Source organism: Nematostella vectensis, chromosome 10 (genome assembly GCF_932526225.1).
Source record: "Nematostella vectensis chromosome 10, jaNemVect1.1, whole genome shotgun sequence".
NCBI classification, from domain to species: Eukaryota; Metazoa; Cnidaria; class Anthozoa; order Actiniaria; family Edwardsiidae; genus Nematostella; species Nematostella vectensis.
Window position 1 is genome coordinate 10,169,795 of NC_064043.1, and position 14,526 is coordinate 10,184,320.

The 14,526-nt window shown below is 36.3% G+C and overlaps 1 protein-coding gene and 1 long non-coding RNA gene across 11 annotated transcripts in view; one reads left to right on the forward strand and one right to left on the reverse strand.

Moving 5' to 3' along the window:
- The window catches only part of LOC5519270 (potassium voltage-gated channel subfamily H member 6), a 28,992-nt gene extending 14,520 nt beyond the window's left edge, over nucleotides 1–14,472 (reverse strand). The window contains exons 1-4 of one of the 10 annotated variants that reach the window (XM_048733156.1): nucleotides 14,125–14,472; nucleotides 12,279–12,373; nucleotides 12,133–12,183; nucleotides 11,038–11,085 (exon numbers count right to left, since the gene is read on the reverse strand). In XM_048733156.1, coding sequence (XP_048589113.1) covers nucleotides 11,038–11,085 — 48 coding nt within the window. In that variant the 5' untranslated portion in view covers nucleotides 12,133–12,183; nucleotides 12,279–12,373; nucleotides 14,125–14,472. Of the gene's footprint in view, nucleotides 1–1,605; nucleotides 1,937–2,876; nucleotides 3,056–5,258; nucleotides 5,483–8,401; nucleotides 8,717–10,024; nucleotides 10,162–11,037; nucleotides 11,089–11,215; nucleotides 11,301–12,132; nucleotides 12,184–12,274; nucleotides 12,374–12,465 lie in introns of those variants that run through there. The other 9 variants (XM_048733155.1, XM_032364068.2, XM_032364070.2 and 6 more) reach the window with 9 other exon arrangements.
- LOC116603088 lies at nucleotides 6,368–6,681 on the forward strand. The gene is made up of 2 exons (XR_004290475.2): nucleotides 6,368–6,449; nucleotides 6,604–6,681. It is a non-coding gene; the product is annotated as an uncharacterized LOC116603088 (long non-coding RNA).
- Nucleotides 14,473–14,526: the final 54 nt, after the last annotated feature.

The following is a 14,526-nucleotide window of genomic DNA, read 5'->3' on the forward strand; positions in this document are numbered from 1 at the left end:
AATTCACATTATGACCAAGGCAAATTCGCATTATGACCGAGGCAAATTCGCATTATGATCGAGGCAAATTCGCATTATGACCAAGGCAAATTCACATTTTGAACGGGGCAAATTCACATTATGACCAAGGCAAATTCACATTTTGAACGGGGCAAATTCACATTATGACCAAGGCAAATTCATATTATGACCAAGTCAAATTCACATTTTGAACGGGGCAAATTCGCATTATGACCAAGGCAAATTCGCATTATGACCGAGGCAAATTCGCATTATGTCTGAGGCAAATTTACATTATGACCAAGTCAAATTCACATTTTGAACGGGGCAAATTCGCATTATGTCTGAGGCAGAACACCGCCAATATGGAAGGAGAACTTTTTTATGCTAATTATTAATCAAGAAAGCTGGTCATTTATTGGATGCGGCCCTGGAAACCTTGAAAACGGATCTCTCTTAATCTTCAGGGACTATTTTTGAATATTTCAATCAGATCTTTCGAACGCCTGCCTTAATTCTTGGTATCAAATAAACTACTTGCCATATTTCAAATTATTTATTTTGAAGTTAATTGTATAGGAAAAAAAATTCAAAACAAAAAGACGCAACAGAGGGCATTTCTCAATAAGCACTAATCATTAAAAAAATATAAATAGTCCCTTTGGATTCTTAAATTTGCATAAGAAAAATAAATTATAGTTGGGTTTGATATAGCTAGGGGTAAGGCGTGTGTGACACTAAAAGCGGCTTCTATGTAAACAAGGTTTGTTACTGCATTTCTCCTTTGAGGTTTACATAAATAATCACCTCTGACAGCTCCTGGTAAAAACCTACTTAAAGATCAAACATGACGCTGTCTTTGTTTTTATTTCAAAACATAATTTCAAAAGTATAACCGGCTTAAAACTTCCGAAAACAAATACTAGGCAACAACATCCTTATCACGGCAAAGTTTGTGAAACAAAACTTTTTTCTTAAATTACGCATCGACAAACAAAAAAAGCAACACTTTTTTCGTGGGTAAAAAGGATCTCCTTATGCTGTATATCTTGTTTCATAAGTAAAGAAAAAATAAATAAGAAACAGTGAGAGGAATGTTAGAAAGGCAATATTATAATAACTATATGTTGTTTTGTTTTTAGTTTGAAAGACTACCCGTTAAAAAGAAGGTTGACTGTATGGTAATTATCAGAAATGATTTCAAAAAAGGTTTCCACAATCCAAAAAATGTTCGTTGTTCGTTTTCCGTAGCATTCAAATAACATTTTGCACTATGCTAAAAAGGTAGGCTAGATTAAAAAAGAGAGAAGAAAATTTTTACAACTATTGAAATGCAGAACTTTTGTAAACTACCAACTATCGTGTCGTAAAATGACGTAAAAAATTATCAACTGAACTCGTTTCGTATCTACCGTTCTCATTTCGTTTACTGAAATATAATACGTTTTCGCTATCAGAATCCAGGTCAAGCACGTATCAAAGCCATTATCTTGAATTTCTAACCTTATATTTACTATATAATATGTTCACGAAACGTAATATAATCCTACTCTAAATAAAGTAAAACAAATATTAAAACTTACACAAAAACTTACTACAACTTACAGTATTCCATGCAGCTCCAAAATGCCTTAATCTAAACAACTGTACGAGTCTTTGAAAATTTTGAATATAGAGTTTGTAGTATCATAAACTTAGTGTGGCAGGGAGCGTACTGAGTGAACGCGTTAATAATTAACAGCACTGAAGTATTCAAGATATTTAATTTGTCAATGCATATATTCGCGGAGCCCATTTATTGGCACCTGCCAGTCTGCCATAGACCCCCAGATGAGCGACATCAAACAAATCCGTTTTCTTTCCAAAATCGGAATGATCACAAAAGTGGAAATCAACATTGAGAACATAATAGACCATAGATAATCTGAATTCGTATAAAAATTGAATTTTTAAACCGGAACTACTTCGAGTTAGCTTCAATCTTAACGCCTGGGGTAGGTACACGGGGCGGAGATGACAGTCCAGACCGAAAAGAACTATGGGAGTAAACCACACCAAACAGCTTTGTTTCACAAACAGTCCTTTTCCAAACTCCTTTTTAGGGGAGGCATTAGCATATTCAACTCTAGAATGTCCTAGAATAAGGTTAAGTTGTTGTGATTACCCTCCGCTCTTTCTTCTGTCCTCATCTTGAAGACGTCTTGACACTAACTGTTCATTGGTTATCTCAGGATTCCCACACGTTAGGCCCTATAGGAATACGGTAGCCATAGGGTGGTATGGTTGACAATGCCGAAAAGCGCTAGTTCCAGTACCGCGCGGTTAAACCATCATTTTAGACAATCGGGCTTTTTTTATAACTTATATGACTTTGTGACTCTCTTGTTTTAATAAAACCCAGGAAATTACCATCTTTTGTAAACTTTAGTCAATAGAGCTATTTAAGGAATTCATGTTTTGTGTCTAAGTATTGTTAATGATATATTTTCATTTTAATAAAAACAATCCTCCCTTTAGAGGGTCTTCGAGTTTGTAAACAAAGGTACTTTATCTTTTACTATAGATGGACATACTGGATCTTTTTTTTTTACAATTCATGGAAATTATCGATATATAAGAAGATATATTATTAGAAGATCTAATGAATTCTCTCCAAAACGTTTGATCAAAAAAGAGAGTTTCTGTGCGATTTCTTTCCGATCAACCTCAATATCAATGATCTAGCTTTACAGGACCGATCCGTACACTTCGATAAAGCTAGGTTTGTCAGAGTATGCGTATGCGCATACATTTTCAGCGCTGTCGGTGTGGTCTACACCCAGCTCTCTGCCACTCCGTATTAAAATCGAAAAAAATAGAAAAGGAAAACAACTCACCATCCTATGGATCTGAGCATTCATCTTGCCTTCCAGATCCCTTTCTTCCGGTTTTGAATGTTTGTAGGAGATCAAAACCGAAATCCATCACATTGACATAATTTTACCGAAAAAGAAAGGAAGTTTTGTTCCCACAAATATAGGAACGACATATTTTTTGTTGGCTTCGCACTTCATTTTGAACGAATTATACATTAAAAAATGTATAATGCGTCGTTAGTTTCAGGCAAAAGAAGAATGTTCAATCAAACAATGGTAGTGCGCGTGCGCATACGTCATTGTAAGTAATAGGCCTTTGTGATCATGTATGCAACAGGACTTCATTCTTTGATCTCTGATTGGCTTACTTGTTTACTTGGACTCCGTCCCCAACCTTTTTGTTACGGATACGGGTATCGTCCACAGGGAAACGCGAAAACTATGATCGGAAAAGGAACAATTTGAAAACGATCTCCAGATTGTAACAATTTGAAAACGATACCCCTTCGGTGACGTGGGGACGGACAAAAACGGAACCTTTCGAAAACGATCACGTGATAACTCAGGTCCAGTACAGGTGGCGCGCGAGTACGCATGCGCTGTAGAACTTGTTATCGTTTTCGTATCGTTTCTGCGTTTCGTGGGGACGGGTCGCATCAAAAAATGAAAACGCTTCGTGTGGACGGGGATCTTTGAAAACGGAACAAAAAGGTTGCATTTTCAAACGAAAACGGATACATGGGGACAGGGTCTTGGTAACCATAAAATAATCACTTGCAATATTGAGATATGTCTATATACCACAGGGTGCGTATAAAATTCATCAATGGCTTTTAGGGTTTGGCTTTGGTAAAGGGTTTATGAGTATGAGCGGTTTGCTAATGTTCAAAAACCACAGGCAGCCCCAAAAAGTCACCACTCTTTTGACACGCTTTTCCTCGACAATATGCTTATTTGTTAACCAATAAGTTTATTGCTTTATTTCAATCTTCCTGACCAATAAGCCAATTAGGCCAATTACCTCAATGCGTTAAAGTAACAGTGCCGTCTAAGACAATCAGCGATCAAATATGAGCCGCTTACTGGATAGAGCTGGATAGCTTCTCTGTAGTTTCGAACATTGTGTAAAATATTACTTATAATATAAATCAATAGTACGCGCGCTATGATCGCAGTAAGAAAAAAATTCCTTCTTAATCACTTATTTATTCTCTCTAGCTTGATTAAAATAATCAATTGAGTTTGAAGTGTCACCCGTATGTATCAACTGATATTCTAACATGTCTAAAATCTTGTTTACAATGAATATTAGCGTCAAATACCCCTCACTGTTTTTAAACAGGTGTTTTATCTTGCATGTTCATCGCATAAGAAGTATAGCCAAATTCTACCTATTTCAGTTGAGTACAGTACGACGTGTCAAATCGAGACTTCGTGCCTCCTTAAGTAGTTCTATAAAACAATGTCAAACTTTCCAAAAAAACTATAGAAACAATATGGCGACAATATACATTTGTTAAAAAAGCAATAACCTACTTAAGAAAAAAAAAAGATAATGGTATTCAATTGGATGACAAAAAGGTGGAAGACGTTAAAATTGAGAAAATTGTTTCTCACCATTTCGAACCCTCTATTGTATTTACTCGATACATTAAAGAATAAATTATCCGCCAACATTATGTTCAGCCCAGAGATGTTTCCTAACGATCACGGTTTCTGGGGCAATTCATTTATCAATACAGCCAAATTTTCCTAGAAACAACTATATTGTTATTCAGAAGAAAAAACAAAACATGATTTTATATGTAAACTTTGATATCGTTATTTTTGCCATCAAAAAGAAGAAATAAATTCCAAACTATTCCTGCACTACAACAGTCTTTCAGTGCCCCTGCTGTTTTATGCAAATGAATAAAAAAAACGTGCTTTCGTTTCGTTCTAGGCAGAAAACTAGAAGAGCTGATAAACTGAACCGGGTAAATAAAAAAAAAAACTTGATCACTTTAAAACCCACGATCGGTGTTCAACACAACTGTGTTGCTTTGAGGGCTAAATTGAATTAAATGTAAGCGAAAAAAGCAAAAGTCAAAAAGAATCCAAACAAAAATAATAATCCCATAGAAAACTCAAATCATAACTACTTGGGTTATGGTTTTTTATCTTTCAAGGACGTATATCGCATTATTAAAGCGTTATTATTATAGACATCGCTGACATAGAGTTTCACTGCAAATAGATTGTATCTACCTAAATAAACATTTCACAAAGTGTGACTGTGCCTAAAAGCAACACTAAAGAAATATATTCCAATCTGTCAGTAACATTTGACATTTGTATTCGATCCCTGTATTTTCATTCAAATCTCCAGAAAAATAATAATAGGGCATTTATCTTGAAACATACCTCCGACACAAACGCTCGACATAGCTTGTATGTCCTGCACGCCATTTTGTGATGATTATTATGTCCGATTCCTCTGCCTTGCAGTGAATAAAAACCGAAAATCCCCCTTTTCAAGGTACTTTGACAAAATATATTTAATGAAGTCTGTACAAAGGCGAAATCATGATCGCTCCTATCTCGAGAAGGTTGTGATGGTAGTAGTTTGCTTTCAGCGAATGAGGAATGATTTTATAGCCTATCAGATTCAAGCATAAATCATGACAGGTGGACCAATTATACTTTTATTTTTATATTATATTTTGCATACATTCGACAGAGCGCAGTCAAAATGCCACCGTCTATCGCAGCATCCAGCGAAACATCACATAAAATTTGAGTCTCCTGCGTATACTGGGAAGATAAGTTCAAAGTGAGATAACTTCAAGTTTATAAATAATTCACAAGAACCGTTAACATTTGCATGAATTCTAGTTTATTTATGGACCGCTTGGATAATTACTTAAACTCGGGTTCCCCTAGAGCAGGTGATACATGTTAATGCATTCCAAGCACTTTTAAAAATCATCTTCTTAACAAAGTAACAGGGCTGTTTATCAGTAAAATTAAAATACCAAAAAAAGTAACGATAACATTTAAAAATACTTACAATAAAATAACCCGAAGCACTCTATTGCGGGTATAATCAATAAGTGGTGGGGAGGGAGGGGGCGCTATCAAATTATCTAAAGATTCTACTGCTAATTTACTCGTGCCCAAGCCCCTCCCCCTCTGCAGGTCTTGAGTGGTCCTACGGACTCAAATAAAAAAACGCACCTTTCTAACACCTTTTAAGGTGCCACTTAATGAGTATTCCGTGGACTACAATTTAATAGGAAAAAACAAAAAACAAATATACTTTCTATATTTCCAACTACAGTTTTTTATTTAGAAAAGAAAATAGAATATAGCGTCTAATATAGTGGTTTTTAGTTAGACACTAGACAAATATATAATTTTAATAACTTTCTTGTAGCTATCACTTAAAAAGACCTAAGCTAAGCAAACGAGCGAAAGGACAGAATATGCAATTACTAAGTAAAGAAAAAGGCTCTCAAAGTCACTTCCATTACCTGGGCTATTTGCTAAAATAAACGTTTGCAGCGAAAGTGGTGGAAAGGGGCATAATGCACATAATAAAGCCGCTACTGTGAGGTAAGGTTGTTAACGGCTTCTTGTCATTTATAGACTCGATGCAGTGTTTGCAGATTGCTGCGAAAGGTTTTGAATCTTTGTATATTCATGGAAAAGACGCGACCAACATTCAAACATATCAATCAATGGCTGTATTTTTTTTTTCTAAATATAGAGACTGGAGCTAGTGCGACAGAAACTTGTGATAACCCATACGAAAGCAGCCAGGCCAATAATTCAAGATGGCGACCAATAAATAAGATAAAAGAAACCACGCCGTGGAATTACTGCAAGTTTATGTGAAAATTCTCAACCAACATAATGATTAAGCCCGTAAATAATTATTTTTTTATGTGCTCCCTAAAACAAAGATAACTTAACTGGCTCGTATACTGCAGCAGTAAGAACAACTCTCCAGCATTCAAAATCATACACTTTTCCCGATTCTTTGTAACGAGAACAGAATCCCTTAATATTAAACTGAACGCACTGTACGCTTTAAGCCAATCAGCGTCCGACATTAACCGGCGTGCCTGTGTTCTTTTTGCAATAGAATTGAGGGACTGGGAAGAAATGTTAGAAACTAGAATGTCACGAGTCGGGGGCACGATATTGTTTTGTGTGATGTTTGTCACAAAACACTACCTAAGCATCAAATAAGAGTATTTCTTTGTCTTGAGCTAATATACACCAGTCACAATAAAATAGACATGGTATGACTAGAAAAACTGTAGAACTAGGTGGTCTGTGCAGGCGTGGTCAGGAATCAGAGGATGGGGTCAAATGCCTGATTTGAGATGTACCCAGAATGTGGCTTTTTGGCGGGCGTATTACAACTTCAAAAAACAAGTGTTTGCAATTTGTGTTAGATTGATCCTACTTCAAGTCATTTAAATTCTCAATACCTCCAATATCCTCAAAACGAAACTAAGCACTGAATATAGTAGTATACTAGGTCCCACGCGAAGAAATTGCTTAAGGAAAATTAACCTCTTTGATACTATGCTTTGATACTATATTGAACAAGACAAGAAAAAACATGTATTCCTCGTGCTAAAAGCAACTTTAAGTAGGTTTGTGGTATTTGTGGTGGGAATATTCTAACCATGTGTCTTTAATGACTTTACAAGGCCAACTGCATCAAAGCAAGGAAATCACAAAGACAGCGTTTCGCGCCAATCAGTCTAAACGCGATAAAACCGTCGGGTCAATAAATATGAAGAGAACATTTTTTATGGGTGCCCATTTTAAGTATCCTTTCTATTGAGATATTTAACAATTTAAAAAAAAGCCAACATAAAGGAAAGCGACATGTATTCGCGCAACGGCATTTGATTACCAGATTACTCAGAGAGCTTTTCAAAATTATTATACCCAACGACATCTAGGCGGCTTAGTAGATTTGTTTAGACTTTTAAATTTGAACACTTTGTTAATTCTAAATCCGAACATTGACTTTGAATGACCTTTATTTTTTGTGCAAATTATGAACTTCATAATGGTTTCTCTACTCAAAACATTTTCTATTGCAATGATTGTAATAGGATTGTGCGCTTGTCGTAGTAAGAAGTGTCTGTGGTCGTATTTAAAAAGTTACTCTTGTAAAACTTGGATTTGAATGAGAAACGAGAAATAAACCATAATCTAAAATAAACGAAACTTTCTGTTGCACTAAAATACTCCGTGGTCTGTTTACGTGGTTGTTGCAATTTGAGCGCTAGTCGTAAAAGGTGGAGTAAAAATAGTAATGGAAAAAAATGAAAGAATAAAGAATTCCCACATGTAAGCTCCCATTCCATGTGGCTCTTTTTAAGGCTACTTGAAAAAGGTGGTATTCAAGTGAAGGAATAAAAATTATTTCTCTATGGAACTTCCATTTCTTTAGAGTGATTATGATTTTTGTATTTGTGAGGTTGTGTGTTTGCTTGTAAAATGTGGTGTCAAAATGGCAATGAAAAATAAAAGAATCTAACCAGTTCCATCGTGGGCCGACGCATCTGTAACCTTCGGGAAGTTTGCATCTTCGATTATTGGAAAATAGACGGACTATATTTTGCCTTTAAATTGTCAGTTCTAGTACCCGCACGTTTTATAAGTCGGTGAATCTTCACAGGTACATGTTTTTCGATTGCATCGGCGCGTCTTGCACAGCTGGCGGCATGAGACCTCTAACTTATTCGAGTCCTTTAAACCCTTAGCATATATCGGCTTTTTCACTAAGCAGGAATCCTTTCGACTGAAATTCATAAACAGACGGGTCTGATATATCCTGAATTATAATGCGCGACGTAGTGTTAGGCGCAATTGATGAAATCTTCACGGTCGTTAATATATCTGAGCACCCGTGCTAAGCCATGCTATTGGCTGTTTGGTCCATTTGTTGTCACGAAGCCATAAAGCCTTGTTTTCCATCGCCAAAGCTTGGTCGTCCAGCTGGTTCCAAGGCCGTGCATACAGAATTAACGAATCTTTCTAGATAATTAGTCCTTGGTTTTTCCGGAGATGAATACGATTAAAGATTGCCCCTCGCAGTGTTTTTCGGAAAGATGGCTAGCAAGGGAAACGCATTGCTTTATACAGCTTTTTCGCTGATAGCATGAATTTTAATTCACTCGAGGATTACTAATTCATCAAAAACATTAGAATGTGGTTTTTCTTACAGTTAGAGGAGAGCCTAGAATTCTGTTGGTGATAAGGCAAACCATCAGTACAGGCTCTAAGCACGAACGTGGTTTGAACAACATTTTTTTATAACCAGTGACTATGAGAATCCATGAGAGAAACGTAAATATCAAAACGTTAAAACAAAGTTAATCTGAAAGGATAATAAATATATAATAAATTCCATAAAAATTTTGAGAAAAATGTGTCCACATAGAATTTCACTATCCTTCCAAAGAAATATTATTCATTGTACTGTCACGGGGCTGATGACAATAGCAGCAAGTGTAAATTTTACATTTCTATTCTGCGTGTGTTTTGTGAATTTGATACTGGACATTTTAGAAAGTCAATTTAGAAAACTAGCGCTCAGAGCAATAGCGGGAAATTTGATGGATGTTTTGGTCTCTGGATCACAGGTGCCAGACAAATGGAGCCAAAAACGACAAAAATAAAGGATTGCAAATTAAGCCCTCCCTCCACGAAAAAAGGACCCCCCCCCCCCCATCATAGAGCTTATCAGAAAACGGCATGTGCATCTGTGTTGAAATGACCCGGAATAAGACGTCTCCTTGATAGATGACGAATTAAACTTTAAGTTTTTTTAAGCCATTGCACGCCTTCGTTAAACTTCCACCTTTTTCACCAAGAACATTTTGTTTTTGAGCGAGGAAAATTCCGAAAAGGATAAGATAATTTATTCATACACCAAAGTCATCATGTAAATGTCTATTTGTCGAGGCGGCCAGCGGTTGACCTTAAGAGGCGCCGAAAGCTTTAAGTAGAATTACCGTTTATAAAGGAGAAGGCAATTTTCAAGACTGACAGTACCTTTCAACGATCACAGAAACGCCTTATTTTTTACGAACTATGCTATGACATGACAAACGTAGACGAGAGGTATTCGAAGCACTCACATAACATTCGTTAATTACCTTCATTCCTGGTTTTAGGCGAGCAAGTAACTTTATCTAGTAGGTCAAGTAGTGATCCTTGAAACAAGGATTAAATCTCTCGTTGCTGCTGTTTCTCAACGCCGTTTGTTAGGTTTAATTCGACGAGAAATTCGCATCTATTTAAAAAAACAGACCTTATAGAGATGTCATAACACATTGAAAATGGCGGAAAAGTAGTAGAAAACTCATTTAAACTCATATGAGAAATCTGTTCTATTTTGTGCTTTCAATCAGAACTGAGACTAACTAGAGACTTACTAGTTCTATAGAACTTATGTCGTTAATTTCCACTGATATTGGTTAGCACAACAATGCCTGAAACGATCAGTTGACCCTAGGAAAGCCTACAACGACATATAGCGTAAACCATAAAAATCCTATAATCCACCTTATCACAAATGTCTTGTCTAGATAGAGTCGGTTTAAAACAATGCACATACTCTAAGTTTCTCCGCACAGAAAAGCGACATTTTGGAGAACTTGCATTTCTATTTTGTAATTTCGGAGCGACAACAGCAACACCTCATCAATTAGTTATTAGGCGATCAACAATCTCCGTTTACCTCTAACGAACATGCAATGGAATGTTGAGTTGGTCGTTTTGATTTGTTTGCGCTGAAGTCCTTTGCTAATGAGGCTCTTTTTTTTAATAACCACTTCAAAGTTAACAAAAATAATTACATACAGTTGCATTGCCTACGACCTCATGTATATCACCTATTTCAAATAAGGTTGCACTCTGAGAATCCATATGTGGTAAGCTGAGGTACTTGGGTATCAAATAAATGAACAAATAATGGTAAATAAAAACAACTCCAGGTTTGGAAAGTTGCATTCTTTGTTTTATGTGCCTGTAAACAATCACATGGATTTCAGAGACCTGGATACAATCCTTTGTGCGTTATCCGTGGTTATACAGTGGGTCTCGAATGCAACCTCAATTGAATTAAGTGTAAGTCAGCTGAATCCGCTCTCCGTGGAAGTTTTCATACCTCTTTGGTTCCTTTCTCAGTCTCTTCTTCGTGCAAAAATATATTCATCTGTAGACAAAAACATAAAGACATAAACAAAATAGAACAGAACCTTTACTACTACCGCAACTAGTAACAAACGGGCTGGAATATATAACACAACATTCATGCGCACAAAACACGCTGGATATATCGATACCTCGATATTGATCGTTTGAGGATATTGTTAAAGGGGATGGTGGCGATGTGGAGTTCCCGCTGTTATTGTCATCAGTCCCTACACCGACAAAAAACACAACTAGAGAGTTTGACCCGTGACACCACGTGACACCAAGTGCAACATGATACGGATCGATCCATACCGCTGACCATTACGTGAAACGCTACACAAATGGGTTTATACTGCTGACCAGCACAAAAAATTAATGCCAAATGGGCTATACCACTGACCAGCATAAAAGGTTGGACTGTTTCTAAGTGACCATTACTAGAACTATAAACTTGACAAAATTTAGCTATACTGCTTAACATTAAGTAAAACAGCATACACATTTGACTATTAATTTCAGTACCACCACTTGACTATTACATATATAACATTTGAAGAATGTACAGTGCACTCTTTATTCTGTTTGTCAGTCTGCTCTGTTTAAAATTTAAATATGATTTTATAAAAAGACTTATGGCCATCAATAGGGTACGAAAACCCCGTAAGGAGGTACCCCAAGCTCACTGTGTGTATGAATTATAGTGGTTCACTTTACGTTGTGTGTGTCATGGTTTACGGTAAACATATGGGATTGGAATAGGCCGTTCACTTTACATATGTACAAGGGGAAACAGAACAACGTAACTCTCTAAATGCCGGCCCAAATGGCTTGAAAATTCACCCAGACTATATTTAAGACTCCACTGTCAGGACAGAATATTTTTGAGAGTTTTACGATTTTATTTCGTAGTGAAGTGAACGGCCTATTCCAATCCCATATGTTTACCGTAAACCATGAAACTGTGCCTGTGCCCCGTGAAGTAAATAAGGGTACTAACCTTTGTAACATCCCATCTATTTAAGCAAAGAGAAGAAACACAATAAAATAAAAGTTCTTGTGCACTTGCCTGCTCGAGGCTCGAGTATGCATAGCAAAGCCTCCAATTATCGCTTAAGATCTATGGAGACATGAAAGAAAAGATATAACGTCATTAAAACCTTTACATCAATTTTACATGCAAATCTTAACTCATTTAAAGTTTACTGTACCTACTCTTTTTTTTCTGTCTCCTTTATTCTGTAGCGTTTTACAAAGTGGCACGCTCTTTCAATGAAGGTGCTCTTTACCCCGTGTCCTTCAGGATTATTCTGAGATAAAAAAAAAAATAAAAAAAAAAACACGCGTAGTTCCTATTTAAAGACCGACACTATTTTATAATTTCAGAATCGCCGATCCTTACCTTTTATCGTTTGAATGTCATTCCGCCATATTTACATGCATAATAAGTCAAAATAATAAAACAAGACCTTTCCACCCTTACACTACGACACAATAGATCACTTTAGCGGGATTTAGTTGAAATGGTGAAGGTTGGAAAATAAAAGTACGAAGGAGAGACACCTATATTTCGGGCCATGAAATCGAAAACAAGGGATATTCATTGTGGCTGACACATGATATCCCTATATGGGATTTTAGATCCTGAAAAGGGTTTGTGGTTAACTCTGGACACTATATTAATGAAAATACACAATGTCAGCGATGTCCGTTTAAACAAACGGGTATTACAAAAACGCACAAGACCCTATCTTCAAAAAACCGCCGTAATCTTTGCCGATTTTATGATTTTGCTTATCTTTCCCATTCCAGAAAACACTCGAGGTTTTTATCACCGTGGGGAGTTTAAATGCACGAAAAGGGAAAACTCCAAAACGAGAAAAGAAGTACTGAGCCTATTAAACCCCCAAGAACATCTTAAACTAAAGGCACAACCATTCCCAGGACTGTCATGAATTTAAGTTGAACGATGTCGTGTTGGGGAGCCCTTGGCAAGAAATGACCCCATACATAATAGATGAAACAGCAGGAGAAGAGTTTCATTATTACTCTAGGTTAAAATCATGGTGTATTAAAACACCGGACGAGTCCATAAAATGAGATGGATCGGATAAGAGAAGCCATTGGTTTGGGTGGGTTTCGTGCTTTGTTTAAAATCCAGCTGCAACTGCAAGTCGTCACGTCCAGCGCTGTTACGTTATTTTTTTTAATGCAAGCGCTGTTTGCAAAAACTTTTGCTTTCTCGGGGTTAGTGTTGTTATTCACAGGGAAGTTAATACATACTACATAGTTGTCTCCTTAACAGCTAATTATTTAGTCTTGTCAAAGCCACTTAAGCAGTGCAATGTCCGATCACTAAGCTATTAAAAATAATAATTCGAATTATCTTATTGTAAAGTTATCTTACGCGGTTGGATTAAAAAGTATAGATAGCGTTTTGATTGCTTAGATAATAGTTAATCGTGAGCGAAATCATAAGGTTATCATGAAAAAAACATATATATTTGTTTCTAAAGAAAAGATAGAAGAACGGGCATAATAGTTAAACGGATAGTAAAACAGATAAACGGCGATGGATTAATGGTTAGAAGGATGGATAAATACGGATATACGAATAAATACGAGTAAGGTATGAAAAAGTCGAGAAGTATTGTTGATACAGCCAATTGCCAAGCGGGCATCTGTACTGACTTCCCAAGTAACGGAAAATCATCTTATTATATTAATCTCCGCCTGTGGGAGCTATTCCTTGTAAGCGGACAGTTCTACTAACAGATGCCCTAGCTTTACCCGAAGTTGTCCACTTCATAAGAATTGACTGTAACATTTTTGCATCGACAATCACATAGATGATAAGTAAATGAATAAGAGAATAATAAATAGAAAAAATATATAAACATGCTATATGTTGTAATGTGTTGGTTCGAAAACAGCCTAGATGTTTTAGAAAGTAAAAATAAAACAATATTTGGAGTTTTGAGCTTAGAAGCATTCCTTAGAGTTCCTCTATAATACTCAATACTAAAAAAAACCCTACCTCGCTTTAAAATTCTAAACCAACCTCAATATCACTGGGCTCCTTTTTCTTTGTGGACCAAAAAATATTTGCACTTAGGAATTCGTGCCAACATAACTTCTATTTGTATGGTTCTTATCGTAGAAAGAAAGACAATTCACCATATATCATTAAGCACATTTTTGATGAAAAAGCCAATTATTCACCGCAGGCTAATCCTGCAGAGTCTCAGATAAAAACCACAAAAGCTAGTTTATTCGTTTACTCTTTGCCAATAGTGAAAGTTATGATTCGGGACTGTTCGAGTCTGATCTAATGTAAGGTTGGCGAACGTTTAATATTCAATACCGACATGACATTAAGGACAAAAAAGCCAAAGCATTCATCTTTTACTTTCAACTTTTAACTTCAAGTAAAAACTCTATTAAAGTTTACGCCGTGCACCGA